At 47.3% G+C, this 13,984-nt stretch overlaps 4 protein-coding genes across 4 annotated transcripts; 2 read left to right on the forward strand and 2 right to left on the reverse strand.

The window, feature by feature from the left end:
- Nucleotides 1-221: 221 nt before the first annotated feature.
- Nucleotides 222-2,250, forward strand: FOIG_13262 (uncharacterized protein; the record flags this gene model as incomplete). The annotated part of the gene is made up of 2 exons (XM_031214412.1): nt 222-678; nt 2,168-2,250. The coding sequence occupies 2 exons, from the start codon at nt 222-224 to the stop codon at nt 2,248-2,250; spliced, it is 540 nt and encodes a 179-aa protein (XP_031055783.1).
- Nucleotides 2,251-2,672: 422 nt separating this feature from the next.
- On the reverse strand, nt 2,673-7,530 carry FOIG_13263 (uncharacterized protein; the record flags this gene model as incomplete). Its single annotated transcript, XM_031214413.1, has 10 exons — nt 2,673-3,346; nt 3,400-3,586; nt 3,644-4,011; nt 4,062-4,632; nt 4,687-5,056; nt 5,107-5,702; nt 5,769-6,256; nt 6,314-6,410; nt 6,466-6,917; nt 6,981-7,530. 10 exons carry the CDS (start codon nt 7,528-7,530, stop codon nt 2,673-2,675), a joined length of 4,353 nt encoding a protein of 1,450 aa, XP_031055784.1.
- A 736-nt stretch (nt 7,531-8,266) lies between these two features.
- Nucleotides 8,267-10,932, forward strand: FOIG_13264 (uncharacterized protein; the record flags this gene model as incomplete). The annotated part of the gene is made up of 2 exons (XM_031214414.1): nt 8,267-8,911; nt 8,968-10,932. The coding sequence occupies 2 exons, from the start codon at nt 8,267-8,269 to the stop codon at nt 10,930-10,932; spliced, it is 2,610 nt and encodes an 869-aa protein (XP_031055785.1).
- Nucleotides 10,933-11,063: 131 nt separating this feature from the next.
- Nucleotides 11,064-12,662, reverse strand: FOIG_13265 (uncharacterized protein). The gene is made up of 3 exons (XM_031214415.1): nt 12,333-12,662; nt 12,012-12,274; nt 11,064-11,929 (listed from the first exon to the last, which is right to left on the reverse strand). Exons 1-3 carry the CDS (start codon nt 12,589-12,591, stop codon nt 11,126-11,128), a joined length of 1,326 nt encoding a protein of 441 aa, XP_031055786.1. The 5' UTR covers nt 12,592-12,662; the 3' UTR covers nt 11,064-11,125.
- Nucleotides 12,663-13,984: the final 1,322 nt, after the last annotated feature.

The raw sequence follows: 13,984 nt of genomic DNA on the forward strand, positions 1-13,984 counted from the left end.
TTCCATCCCCCGCGGCTGAAACTCATCTAACAAGCCAATTTCAAGAACTGAGAACTGTTTCCTACGTATACGAAGCAACACACAGGACCGGACAGAACTTTACAATCCATGACGTGGCAAAAGCAACTAGCGAAGCCCCATCCTCGCCCAACCCCCTATTTCACCGAGGTGTTTTGTATTTAGATGGTGGAATATGCTGTAATAATCCTGCAGAGATCGCGATGGCCGAGGCACAGATTATGTGGCCTTTGGACGAGAATACTGTCCCGCACTTGTTGATGTCAATTGGTAATGGTTGGGCCCAAGACGCTGTCAATTCAGAAGATGTTTCCAACAAATACAGCTCTTGGATGGAAATGAAGAAAGACCAACTGGTCAAATTCTTCAGAACACGACCGACAAAACTTCAAAAGCCGCTGGATCGGAATAGACTGTCAGAGAAGCCGTGGAACGAAGCCTTCAGTCACATCAGTAAGAGGCACCCCATTCGATGTGTGCGGTTGAACCCGAAGATATCAGGGAACCAAACACCAGAAGACATCGCAGCGAAGTATGTGTCACAAGAACACAGTCGGCTTGATATTTCCAAACTCTGCCATGCTCTTTTGGCGACGACATTTTACTTCGATGCAACCGAGAGGCACCACCAAATTGGAAATGGGCGTTCTGTAATAAAGGGTGAGTAAAGTCCTAATGGATAAAGAACGATCAGTGTTATTTAATATCGGATAGGAGAAATCCTCTGTCGATTTCCACAAGGTGCAGACATAACTAAGAGCTTGGGTCGCGTCTTCGAACGTTTATGCAATCCCCGCATCGAGCTGATCACCCCTGGGCGTGGGCATAAAAGATGGGATTTTAACGCAGATATAATTTCTTGCATGAAGAAGGATGGATTATTTAATCTTCCCATTGATTTTGAGGTCCCAAGTTCTCGATAGGAAATTAACCTGGTGTTTGTTACTGCTGACAGCGAAGAGGAGCCAATAGGTATAAGCCTTTTGACTTATAATTTATTATTATAGATTAATATAATAATGTTATATATCTAAATTATTTAGTAATTAAAGTCCTTAATCTTTAGGTATAAGGATCTTATTATTATATATAAAGTTTAATAATAATTATTAAAACTATTATTTATAAAGAGTTAAACTTAATTTATTTTTATATACCCTTAGTATTTATCTATTTTAATAACTCTTACTTTCTTATATATAAAGTATTATATATACTATTAGCAACTTGAATAAAATATAATACTTCTAAAGAAATAAATGTTGTTAATTCACATGCTATTGTGAGTCTCAACTGCTCCGCTCCCGGCACCTATCTGTTCTTTATTACTTAACCGCTCCTCGAGCCAACGCGATGGGATGCGTAGCACCCTGCTAAGCCAGACCCTCTCTGGTAAGCAATATCCAATAACAGGATTGTCTTGAGTGATGTAGAGACTGTCTCTGGAGATGTTGATCAGACTTGGGCATGGCTGCATGCAACCGAAGTAGCAGGGAAAGCAAATAGCATAACCCTAACCTTTAAGAATTCCGCGCATTCCGCGCATTCCGCCAAAGGCTCATTCAGCATGTCGGCTACTAGTATGTTTTAACAACTTAATATATGAAGATAAGCATCTATCTACCTTAAAATAGGCTAGCTGAAACGTCGATCAAGCCACAGCGCTAAGGCATCTTTTTCAGCACGTGTGATTAGACACTCGGCAATAACATGCCGAGACCCTTGCACAAAAGAACAAGGCCTATTTCATCGTCTCTATAACCTTTTGGCATCCGCTTACTTTGATCAATATATTCTTCTTCTCGGGTACTACGAAGATCTCTTGGTATTACCAAAAGGCACATTTATCCTGTACTGCTTCATCGACCAAAACGTCTTGTTCCTCGTTCTTATACAGACAGTAGCCATGCAGCTGATTTCACTTCTTTGTTATGCTATCACCGCAGCGGCGGCTACAGATGTCATCTCGGTACGTTTGATAAATTTTAATCACCTGGAACCCCAGCTCTGACTTGCGTAGGCGCGGGTCTATAGTAAAACCAACTTGAAAGGTTCATACAAGGACGTTCATGGCTTCGGTTGCGTCAACATTACACCCAGGTACCTACAGTTTTCAACAGGAGATTGAGTCAAGCTAATTCTTCATCAGCACCTTCAAAGTGGAAAGTATTCATCTTCGTCACCAAACATTTTGCTACTTGTATCCGTGAGACAGCCACATTTATCTCATAGCCTTCATCCACTGATCTAATATAGGGCTAAGAATTGCAAGGGCTCAAGCATTTATACCTCAAGGGATGTTGATGATCTGCGACTGGACCCAACTCATTCAATTCACTGCTTCGATAATTCAAACTAGGCGGCTCCACATGGCCCCGAAGTTCATGCTGCTACCTCCAAGTGTCAGGGCTAAAAGACTTCCAATGGGTGCACAATATGAACAACGATATATTAAATCTAGAAAGGTCGCTAACAGCGACTGAGAAATAAAAGTCTATGCTAAAAGTGTTTCTTTAATAGCTGTCATAGCTATATGTAAGATCAGCGAGGGTAACTAATCAAAGAAACAGCGACTCTTCTCCGTTCTTCACACTGACCCTGAAACCCTGAAGTAAAACCTGGAAACATTGCAATATGACCCAGCAGACAATAAACTAACGCCTAGGAACTCGGGCCAGCCAATACAAGCCACAGGTTGCAGCAATGTTGAAGATGATATAGGCCCAACCAATACCAAAGTTCCTCCATCTCTCATCATACTTCATACTGAACTGCAACAAGTACTGATCCGTCGTTGCCATTGGGCAATACTGACACTCGCCTCTCGATTCGGGATTAATCAGGTAACCTCCCGCCTGTTCGACAAAAGCGGCCAAGAAGGAGCTACAATCGAGACCCTCTCGACCAGGAACGCGCACTATCTCAGTAGAGATACACGTCACATTTGACCCATGCAAGCTTGTTGTAAGAGCACCACTGACGAGATATGTCATTGGAGACACGTGATACATGAAGTCGCGCCAGATAGAAGGGAGATCGGTCTGAGCCACCCCGACGCCGCAGAAGGCCATACAGAGAACAGAGACGAGCGAGGCTGGGACACCTGCCAGGTCGGCCGTTTCGATAGCGCAGATAGCAAGCTGAGAGAAAGTCGATATCCAGAGGATAAGTTGCCAAAGGAAGAGAAATACGGTGAAGCCACGAATGTGGATATCATCTGAAGTCGTATTACGAACGAAGCCAGCGGGGTAGTACCAGCAGAAGAAGAAGATGGCGGCAGCGAGGGTGTTCCAGATGAGCTCGATTAGGACATGAGAGAGGATAAATGCTGTGTTTGAGTCAGATTAGCCGACAGAGAGATCAGAGGGGATATGCACTTACTTGTCCAGCGATAAATCCTCGAGGGCCTCTCCCTAACCTCGTAAAGAGCACGAAGCGGTACAAACATGGGCATGATTTGTTTGTTGAATGGGTTGAAGATGAGGACACACATGAAGACCGAGTATAGCTGATCCTGAAGGCCTTGAAGACTATTGTCGGCGTGGAAGCTAAAGCCAATGAAGAGAGACTATGCCATGGTCAATTGTTGGAGTTACTTTCCGGTCCGGATACTGGGTAGACTCACAAAAAGAATGGTGACTGAGAGTTTTGACCAGATATAGACGGGAGATCGCCAAAAGTGCTTGGCCATACGTAGGAATGCCTCGCGAAGCTGCGTCGTAACTGAGACGATAAATTCGCCCTCGTGAGAAGTGTTGGCGGAGGAGAGCGCATCGGAATTAGCCGCAGGTTCCATTGAACGCAATCTAATAAGCTCCTGCTTCATGTCTGAATACTCTGGTGAGGCCTGCCAGACGTCAAACCATTGTGGGCCATCAGCAGACGGGAGAGTTGTCTTGAGCATCCATTCGGCGGGATTCGCCTCCGGCGGACAAGGCAATGCACCGTTCCTCTCGAGATAGTCGATCATGGTCCGACTGTTGTCACCGATCTCTTGGATATGTGTGAGAAGAGACTCGAGAGAGGGCAGGAGTAAGACTTACCACCAAAGTAAACCGTTTTGCCGCCCGGTTGCAGTAAAAGTAACCTGTCAAACCGAGCAAAGAGCATCGCCGAGGGTTGATGAATAGTGCACAAAACAGCTTGCCCACTCCTAGCAAGCTTTTCAATCAAATCGCAAATAGCCCAAGATGTTTGTGAGTCGAGTCCAGACGTTGGCTCGTCAAAGAAGATGAGAAGCTGGGGCCGGGCAGCTAGCTCGATCCCAATTGTTAGACGCTTACGTTGTTCCACATTCAGGCCTTCGCCAGGCACGCCAATGATAGCATCGATATACTCGGACATCTCCAAGACTGAGACAACTTCGTCGATGTAGGCCAGCTTTTCCTCTCGAGGGATGCTATCGCTTTGGCGAAGTACAGCGCTGAATTCTAGTGCTTCACGGACCGTCATGGTGTTGAGGTGAAGGTCCTGCTGCTGGACGTAACCGATCTGATGGGGAAATGAGCGACCAGTCGGTATACCGTTGACCAGGGTATCGCCGCTTAGTACCCCGACCGAGATTCGACCTGCCAGTGTGTCGAGGAGTGTCGTCTTGCCGGCTCCCGAGGCGCCCTATAAACTTTGTTAATCCTTGTTACTTGGAGTGTGCAGGATTTGGTGGCTCACCATGAGAACAGTCGTCACTCCGGGCTGTACCCACCCGTCAACATGATCCAGGATTCTTCGCTCTTTACCCTTGATCATTATGTCATAGCAAATGTCTTCCCAGTGGAAGACTGATTTGCCACATACGCTAGGTGCTGGCTGCTTGGAGGAGGGTGTGCTTTGCGGCATGGACGGCGTGGAAGGCTTCTCAACAAGTTGATGGCCAGTGGACTGGAGCTCCTCGTCGTTTTGGTGCTGCTTGGTAGGAAAAGATGCCCCGCGACGGAAGACCAGTATTTCACCCCGACTGGGCGCAGGACGAGCATACTCTGCACTCAAAATGTAGGTGAAGAAGAAGAAAATCGTGTAACCGAAGAGTATTCCGATGTTCCTGGCTGTTCATCAGCATAAGGAGTCTGGATCACGCGCGATATTACTGACCTCCACTTATGAGCGTAGTAGTACTGGTAGGTATCCCCCAGATATCTGTCTCCATTGACAGTCGTAGCACCGGGAACAGCCCCAACGACGGCGCAAGTGCTCTGAGAACTAGTCAAGTGGCTATACCCAGGTCCAGATGGAACGATACTGGCACAGGGAAACTGTCGACCGTGCATTTCGTTCACCATCAGTGCTTCAAAGCCATACGCGAGGGGGTTGATATAGTTGATCCATCGTGCCCAGCCCCTCATAGAACCAACAGGGATAGTGAACCCACTGTAAAGCATCAGGCCGAGGGTAAGGATAGCGGACGGTACCATTGCCTGGTGTGAGGTCCTGGTAATACATGCCACCGTACGGTATACTCCTGACATGGTCAGCAGGATGAGATAGGCAGTAAGAACAAAGAAGAAGAACGCCCCGGCATCCTGCCGAAGCTGGGCCAGAAAGTAAAGAATGAGATTGAAGACAATGGTATTGGTCGTCTTGTATGGAAGCTCCATAACGTAGCTCGCAATGGCTTCAGCTGACTGGTGATAAAGAGCATACTGGTTGTGTTTCTCCACCACGGGGCGCTGGGCATAGAGGGTGAGGACCTAATAGCGGGGATGTTAGCTCGGTAAGACAATGCGGGCTGCTTTCTGGAGTTGGTTCTAACTCACTTCCAGCTCGCTTGCAAACGCGTTGAACAACATGGCGAAGAAGATCAAACCACCACGGTAATAGAGACTACTCGTGTCGTCACGAAGTTTATAAAACATACTGCCCAGCACAAAGCCCATAACGAGGTTGAAGAGTAGCTGGGCAATGGTGAAGCCAGGGTCCGCTACCAAGCGCTTCCAGCTTCGCCACAGGCATAGCTGGACTTGACGAAGATATGGAATGGTGTAAGGAGACTTGAGGCGTTGAGCCTTGCTGCGTTCGGCTTTGTGGCTGGCGGAGAAATGCTGTAGCCGCTCCTCTCGTGGATGGTCTTGGTCATAGGCGGAAAGCTGAGCCAGCAGGGCTTTGCGTTCTTTAGACTCCTGCCAGCGAGTAGCAAATTCGGCTGCTGTTCTTGGGACCTGAGATTCCCAACCGGATCGAATTCGGCGTTCGTGGGGAGATGTCATGGAGGTCAGGAAATCTGCTGTTGTTTGTCGCTCAGGGGCTGCAAGAAGTCAGTGGCTTTGCCGTGCCAACACAAGAGTTTAGGACTCGTGCTCACATTCAAATCCTAAGCTTTCAAAGTATCTTCTCGCATCCTTCGTAGGTCCGAAGAAGATCTGCCGCCCTTCATATAAGACGGTGACATTGTCAAAGACCTGCGACACGTCAGTTGTTGGCAAAAGACTAAAGGAGGGCAAACATCCCACTTACATCATAAGCCGACTGGGGAGCCTGATAAATCGCAACCACCGCCGCAATGTCCATGATATCGGCTTGTACTCGAAGGGTCTCGCAGAAAGATAGCGCATTGTCACTATCAAGGCCACGGGTGCTATTATCCCAGCATTGCAACTTGGCCCGTACCAGAGCGGCCTCGGCAATACTAACACGCTTTCGTTCACCCCCTGACACACCGCGTATATAATCGTTGCCAACCTTGCTGTTGATGGTATGGGTAATGCGGAACATGGCCATGGTTACGTCTCGTAGAATGCGCGCAAACTGCTTTGGAGAGAAACCACCGGGGACGACAGAGGGTACTCGTGCTCGTGCGGCGAATTCGAGGGTGTCGCCAACCGTTAGTGCGGGGAGGTGGACGTCGAGCTCGGCGTTGTACATGATATCGCCTCTGAAGCGAGTGTGCATGTCAGCCGGGTCGATTCCTACGTTCAGAGTTAGACATTAGCCTGACCGTTGGTTTCATCACGGGCAAGCGTATCACCGACCTCGATAGCTGATGTGAGACTCCTTGGAGACTTCCAGACCCTCTTTTCGTCCTGCAAGCGTCTTGAGCAGAGTCGAGCATCCTGAACCAGGCGGCCCAAGCACGAGGAGCATTTCGCCCGGCTCGACCTTTCCCTCGAACCCATCGAGAATCTTAACCTGATTCTTGGCTCTGCCGGTCAATTGTTCAAAGAGGGATGTGACCGTGCTTAGCAAGATGTTTCCAACAGTCTTCTGGTATTGACTCCCCGTGCTGGAACCGCAGACACTCAGGTCCCTGTAGGCAACACCGACTGCCCGGTGAGGCGCGGCGTTGGGGTCGGCATCGAAGACGTCGATGAACGCCCGGGTCCAGGCCTTTACGTCGAATGCAGGCGAGAAAGGATCGAGGTTACTTCCCTTTTGTGGATTGATAGCGTTATTTGTGTTTGTGCTGTGTCCGGGATCACGGTTTGACGTTTGCGTGACTTGCCGAGCTATGTTCCCAATTGTTTCGTCGAGGTTGTCCACGGATGTTATCTCCGAGGAGGTAGGTGAAGTTGTGGCATTCATCTTGGGGTTATTCCAAAAGAATCTTTGAGGTGTATGTGGACTTCTGCGACACTCTGTGGTCGTTGATCTTGAACTATTTTATAAGACATCTTCTGGTTGCCCATGAGGTTCACCTTGAACATTCTGATCCCCGAATGTGGACCTGTTCTTCGGTGCGTCGGCCTCGGAGTCGGGTTCGGCCTATTAGTTATTAGACGGAGTATTCTAGAGCCGGCTTCAAGTTTACACAAGATTCTGAGATTTATTATCACTATCTAGATTGACTTAATTCCTGGTTACGAAACGCAGACGGTTTATGCCTGTTAGGGGCGTAGGGTAGGTGTGCAGTCCTTGAAGCTCGGCAAATTCCCATGTTCTTTTTACTGATCTGTTTCCCATAATGGTCTAGCACTATTTCTGGTCCCAAATCCAGTCGTGTCTTCGGTTTTGGAGTCAAGTGGAGTCTTTGCTCGTGCTCCGCGGACTGCTGCTGGAGGACGTTGTTGGATACTAACCCCTGGGTAGCTAGGTGAGACTTGTGTAAATACAGTTAGCATAAGCGACACCCTAGTAAACTCCACCTGGCCCACCCCTGCGCAGGGTCTGTAAGGCACCATCCTCTGAGAACGGATAGACTGCTCCGAAGTAAGCCATGAAATGAGTCGACGACCTCCTTGGGCTTCCCTCCCACACCCCTTTGTCTGGAATTTTCATTCATGATCTCACCAGCTTGTCGATTTGTCACCCCTCACCAAGTATGAACGAATCTGAGGTCCAGTCTCCTCTCTTTACTACGGAAGCAGCAGCAGCAGCCATCAACAACACGCCTGTTGCCCCGATTCCACTCTCTCTCCACAATCAAGCGTCTTATACTATTGACCACCACTCTCCAGTATCTCCTTTGCGACCGCAGTCCTGCTTCCTATGTAGACGTCGCAAGGTCCGTTGCAATAAAGAGTCCCCGTGTTCAACCTGTCGACGTGTTCAAGTTCCCTGCATTTACCCCGTAGGACGGGCACCACGACGGACTCGAATCAGGCGCCATGGTGTTCAATCGATCGCAGATAATGAACTCGCTGTGAAAGTCAGCGTGTTGGAGCAGATGATTGAGAAACTTGGCGATCGCATTAATGGCGAACCTACACTCAAGTCTGCCGCGTCATCTACCCCAAGCCATGCGGCATCACAAACTCAAACCTGCACTCCCAAAGACTCACCAAGCCATTCCTCGAGCCCCGAAACACTTTGTCAAGAGCTTGCGAGGGATAATCTTACGAGCGACCCAGGTCACTCGCTTCGATCTTACGAGCTACAACACAAGCTTGGGCGATTGGTGTTACATGAAGAGACTGGTAGCAAGAGGTATGTCTGCGATGGCATCTGGGCAAAACTGGATGAGGAGGTAATATTTCCTGCATATATTTCTCTTTCGTCTTCATTTGTCTAAAGTGTGAGTAGTGGACCTCCATTCGCGAGGCATCACCCAACAACCCGGACGATGCCTGCTCGAGCAACGGGGACGACAATGTCACACTACGTGCCTCCTTCTCAGCCCATAGCCCGTTCGTCTTTGGGCACCTCCCCTTCAACTCTATTCCGGCCATATATCACCCTGAGCCAGATCAGGTTCTATATCTCTGGTCTATCTACCAAGAGAATGTCGAGCCGCTGCTCAAAGCAGTCCATGTCCCAGCGATGGAAAAGGTATTTCACGATGCAAAAACGAGATTTAGCCAACTATCCGCCGCATACCAAGCATTGATACGAGCCATCTATTACGCCGCCGTCGTATCCCTCGATCCCAAAGACGTCCTCTCCAACCTTGGTCAGAGCAAGGACGAAGCCCTGGCTAGATATCGATTTGCTACTGAGCAAGCCCTGTCGCGAGTAGACTTCCTCGTTACCTCAGACATTACCGTCCTCCAAGCACTATCCATATTCCTAGCTGTTGTGCGGCATGAAGGCGAGTCTCGTCTTTGCTGGTCCTTGACGGGACTTGCTATCCACCTGGCTCGTGGTATGGGTCTCCATCGTGACGGTTCCCAGCTGGCTCTCCGACCGTTCGAGAAAGAGCTACGAAGGCGTTTATGGTGGGCACTTTTGCAATTGGACATTCGATCTGCAGAGGAGCTCGGTACTGACCTAATCGTGGGAAAATCGACGTTTGATACACAGATGCCCTCGAATCTGAACGATAAAGACATCAGCCCAGACCTAGTGGACTCACCCGCGCCGCGAGAAGGGCGCACTGATACGACCCTGTTCTTATTCCGGTGCGAGATTTGCAAGCTTTCCCGACAGGTAATCGAAGCCGTATCTACAGTGGCGACGGTAGAAGAGCAAAAGACAATGCTGCTTGAAGTCTACAAACGTGTAGATGAAAAGTTCTTCAAGTGGATAGATAAGAGTGATCCATTATACGATATGGCGGCGATGATTGCGCGTTCTCTTAGGGCCAAGATCTATTTTGTTATCTACCATCCTGCTCTTTTTCCAGCGACTGATGTGCAGAGCCAGCTTTTTGACGAGGCAAGGCAATGCGTCTACCGGGCCGCCGTCAACATCCTCGAGTATGACCATAGGCTTCACGTGGATCCAAAAGTCCAGCAATACAGATGGCTTTTCCAGACCTTTACCAACTGGCATGCCATAGCCTACTTTCTCATCGAGAGCTGTCGGCGCCCGTGGACACCACTCGTTGAACGAGGATGGCAGGCTGTCCGGGCCTACCAACAGCGCGATCCTCGCTACCTCGAAACCCAGGCTTATCATTCAGTGGTTTTACCAGTGAAGAAGCTGTGGCTGAGAGCCAACAGACATCGAGATCGGGAGATCGTACGTCTGAGAGAGGATCTGGAGGAAGCTAATCACCTTGAGCACACTGAACGCATGGCTGCTATCGTTTTGCCTTTTGGCGACCAGTTTGGTGGTGATGACGAGATGATGGACCTCTTCAGAGCCAAGTGGAATGCTCTCATCATGGGAGGCAAAAGTAATACGCCTTTTTTAAAAGGGGTACAACCGCCCTGCCTATCATCGACAGTCCCATCCAGTTCACCAACTTTGTCCGATGAGTCTTCGAAACACCAAACTGACACGAACCCCGAGTTCTACAGAACTGCCATGTCTCTTTCGGATACATCCGCATGGCAACCTTCAGAAAAGCCGATGGATTTGTCAATGTTCGGAGTAGGCAGTGGATATACTGGGTTGAATGATAACGAGATGCAAGCACAAGGTGTTGGTACAGACTCGATGCACGATAGTCCTTCCATGCACCATAAAAAGCTCCCTTCCTGGTTGAACCTTTCCCTTACTGCGAATGCAAGTGTTGAAAAGTTGGCCGCAGATGTTGGTATGTTTGGTGATGAATTTAACTGGAAAGACTGGGCTAGAAACATCAAGGGTTTTGGACTTCCATGAGCCATAATCTGTATTCTTGGACTTATACGCGGTCTGCTTGGCTCCTTCGTGCATAGCATCTCCGGAGTGGTGGAATGATGCACAAGGAACAGGAACATAATCGACTCATAAATCTCTACTTTGAAAGATGACTCCATGTGCCTTTTGCTATCTAGAGGCTTTCAGTGGTGACATATCAATAATTCTGTTCTGGCTACATCAGAGCTACTTCTACACCTTGAGATCGCGCCCTTTCGTCTATATCGTACCAAGATGAGCCATCATTCCAAGCATCATCAAGCAGCTGAAACACCACCTTGGCTAAATTATACGTTCGTTCCGCTTTAATCGTGTTCCGCACATTGTCCACGATTTGCTTCGCCTCGGCATGTCGCTTTAGATAAGGCACCTCCAGGCTAACCACAACGAGAGGGAATATAAGACCGATGAGTACGTGCCTATGCTTTGGGAGCCTTGAGCAGTCAAAGATAATGGAAACAACTGCCATCAAGCGGTTGAGGACAGATGTATCTCCACAAGATTCGTCTGCATCATGGTCAGGTTGTCGATCCTGTAACCTTCTCCTGCATCGGTCCCGTCTCCTAAGATCTACGATGCCAGCCAGGCGCCAAGCATCCCACAAATTATGTTGAAGACACTCGGCGGTATCACCTTGCCATTCCCACAGTGATAGGCGGAGGATTAGATTCTCTGTATCGTCATGCTCTGCATCGGCGAATATATCCAGCAGGTCCATCGGCATTCCCGAAACCACCTCTACGCCCGTCATTCTGCCACCTTCCCAGCTATCCTGAGCCTCACGGAAGCGTTTCCAGAGACCAAGAGAAGGGCAAACTCTTCCAAGGACAAGTCGTGGAATGTCCATAACAGCCAGAAGCTCAAGGGCGTGTCGTACAGCAACGTTCTGTTGCAGGGCCGGAAAGTTCATTTGAGTGTTCAAGTTGTAGACTTCCGATATCATACGAATATATGGTGTACAAGGCTGAGCTTGGAGAAACTACATATACAATTATGTTAGATTCTTTATCTTGTAAGCATTTAATGGGACGTAAGCTTGGCCAAAGCCTTTCAGGACTTGCATTCAATTTACATAACAAGACACCGGCTGAGAGAATACCAGCTTTCAATGTGTCCTGGTACGACACGACTTCGTAACGAAAAGTCTTCAAGGCAAGATCAATGCATTCCAGGACAGGCACAGAAGAGCCTTGGTGGATGTAGAACTGTATGGCAGCAGAGAGAATCGGGACAGAGGGGCTTGTTGTCGATATATTGAGGAAAAACGGCCGTATCCAGCTCTGGGAGTACCCTTTGCAAAACATTCTCAGCCCGTAGTTCACATCTGCCGTGATGATTAGCTCGTTATGATCACGCGGTATAAACGGATTTGCTCGGTATACATTGATGAAATAGAGGCAGTGTCATTTTTGTCTCATACTTAGGTGGCGGGGCAGGAAGCGCCAGGCTCGAGGTGACTTCTTGAGGTGCTGGATTCGAAGAGACAGTCGATACTGCAGCATAGTTTACCCACCGCTGTGGATTCGAGTAGCCGGAGCATTCATAGCCCCGGCTCCTGCAGCGCGTGCAGCAAGGTCGCTGCTGGTCACACCTTTTCCGGTGACGCCGGCAGTTGGTGCATCCGCCGCGTGCCCGAATCATGCCGCTTGCTCGCCGAAAATGCCGATATGTGGGCCCTCAGCCTTTAGCAACGTAAGAGGTAGAAAGGCAAAGATTCAGTGATCAAGTACGGAGCCCTGTATGTCTAATATGCCATGGGGCTGGGTTGCTTACAGAGGACTTGGCGAGCTTTGGCATCATTGTTACTATATGCAAGCGAGAAGGTTTGTTAGATTGAGGCTGGGATTAGCCCCACCTTCCTGTAAAACAATATTATTCTTGTATGCAGAAGAGGAGGGGGCGCTTATAGACTCCGGAAAATGAAGTAATAGCTCTATGGCCCGATTAAGCTTTCAGCTAGTCCATTTCAAGGTCGACGGACGTGTATAGATGCGTTACCTTGAGAAAGTACTATAAATTGAAAGTGTCCTAAAGCATCTGGCAGCGCAACTCCCACTACACCTTATGTTGATGCAGAAAATTTGTCTCGCTCATAGCCTCAACCTCTTCCGTGTATTTGCAACGAGATCTAGCCTCTCCATTCGCCATCTCTACTGGGTACTAGAGACCTTCGTTAAACAAACTAGACTGCAATATATCATCAACGATACACAATTCCATCTTTTGGCTTCTCGACCAGATATTAAGAAAATTCACAGTGGTCCGTAAGCTCCCAGCCAGAACCTTCTCTCTGTCGCCACATAACACCCCACTGGAGAGGAAACACGGAGGCGTCCGGCTGCGGTATGTTATCAGGGTGATGGCAAGTAGCTGTATAGATTTCATAATAAAGCCATTAATATATAAAGGCTTTAACTTAATATTTCTCATAATTACTATAAATAAATTATTAAACTTTATCTAATTTTTAAACAAAATAAGTTTTATTCTTATAAAGGCTTATATATAAAACTTTAAGGATTATTAGTAAATATTTTTAACTTATATATAGGTTTTAAAAGATACTCTAAATAGAATATAATAATACCTATTAATAATAAATTATTCTAAGACTAATAGTAATAAAAAAAATATATTTAAATTACTAATAGAAATTAATTAAATAATAAAAGGCTCAATCTAAGAAGTTATAATATTTCATTTAATAAGGATCTCTACAAAGTTCTAATTATATAATATTAACATAAGGTTTGTAATAAGGCTTATAGATAAGCTTTATAGTACTATTAATGTATTGGACCTTGCTAGGGTGTTGGTTTGTGTAAGCTTATATGGGTAACATGGTTAATAAGTAAGTAACCTAGTTAAGCAAGTAACCTAAAAATCCCTCACCTTATATTTAAACTATCTAATTAATTGATTTTTAACTACCTAGTATATTATAGTCTTTAAATAAAGCTAGAATCCTCTTTACCCTTTAGGCCCTTTAAAATAATCTAAAACTAAGTATATAATAAGTAGTAATTATATATAA

Source organism: Fusarium odoratissimum, assembly GCF_000260195.1.
Source record: "Fusarium odoratissimum NRRL 54006 unplaced genomic scaffold supercont1.32, whole genome shotgun sequence".
Lineage (NCBI taxonomy): Eukaryota > Fungi > Ascomycota > Sordariomycetes > Hypocreales > Nectriaceae > Fusarium > Fusarium odoratissimum.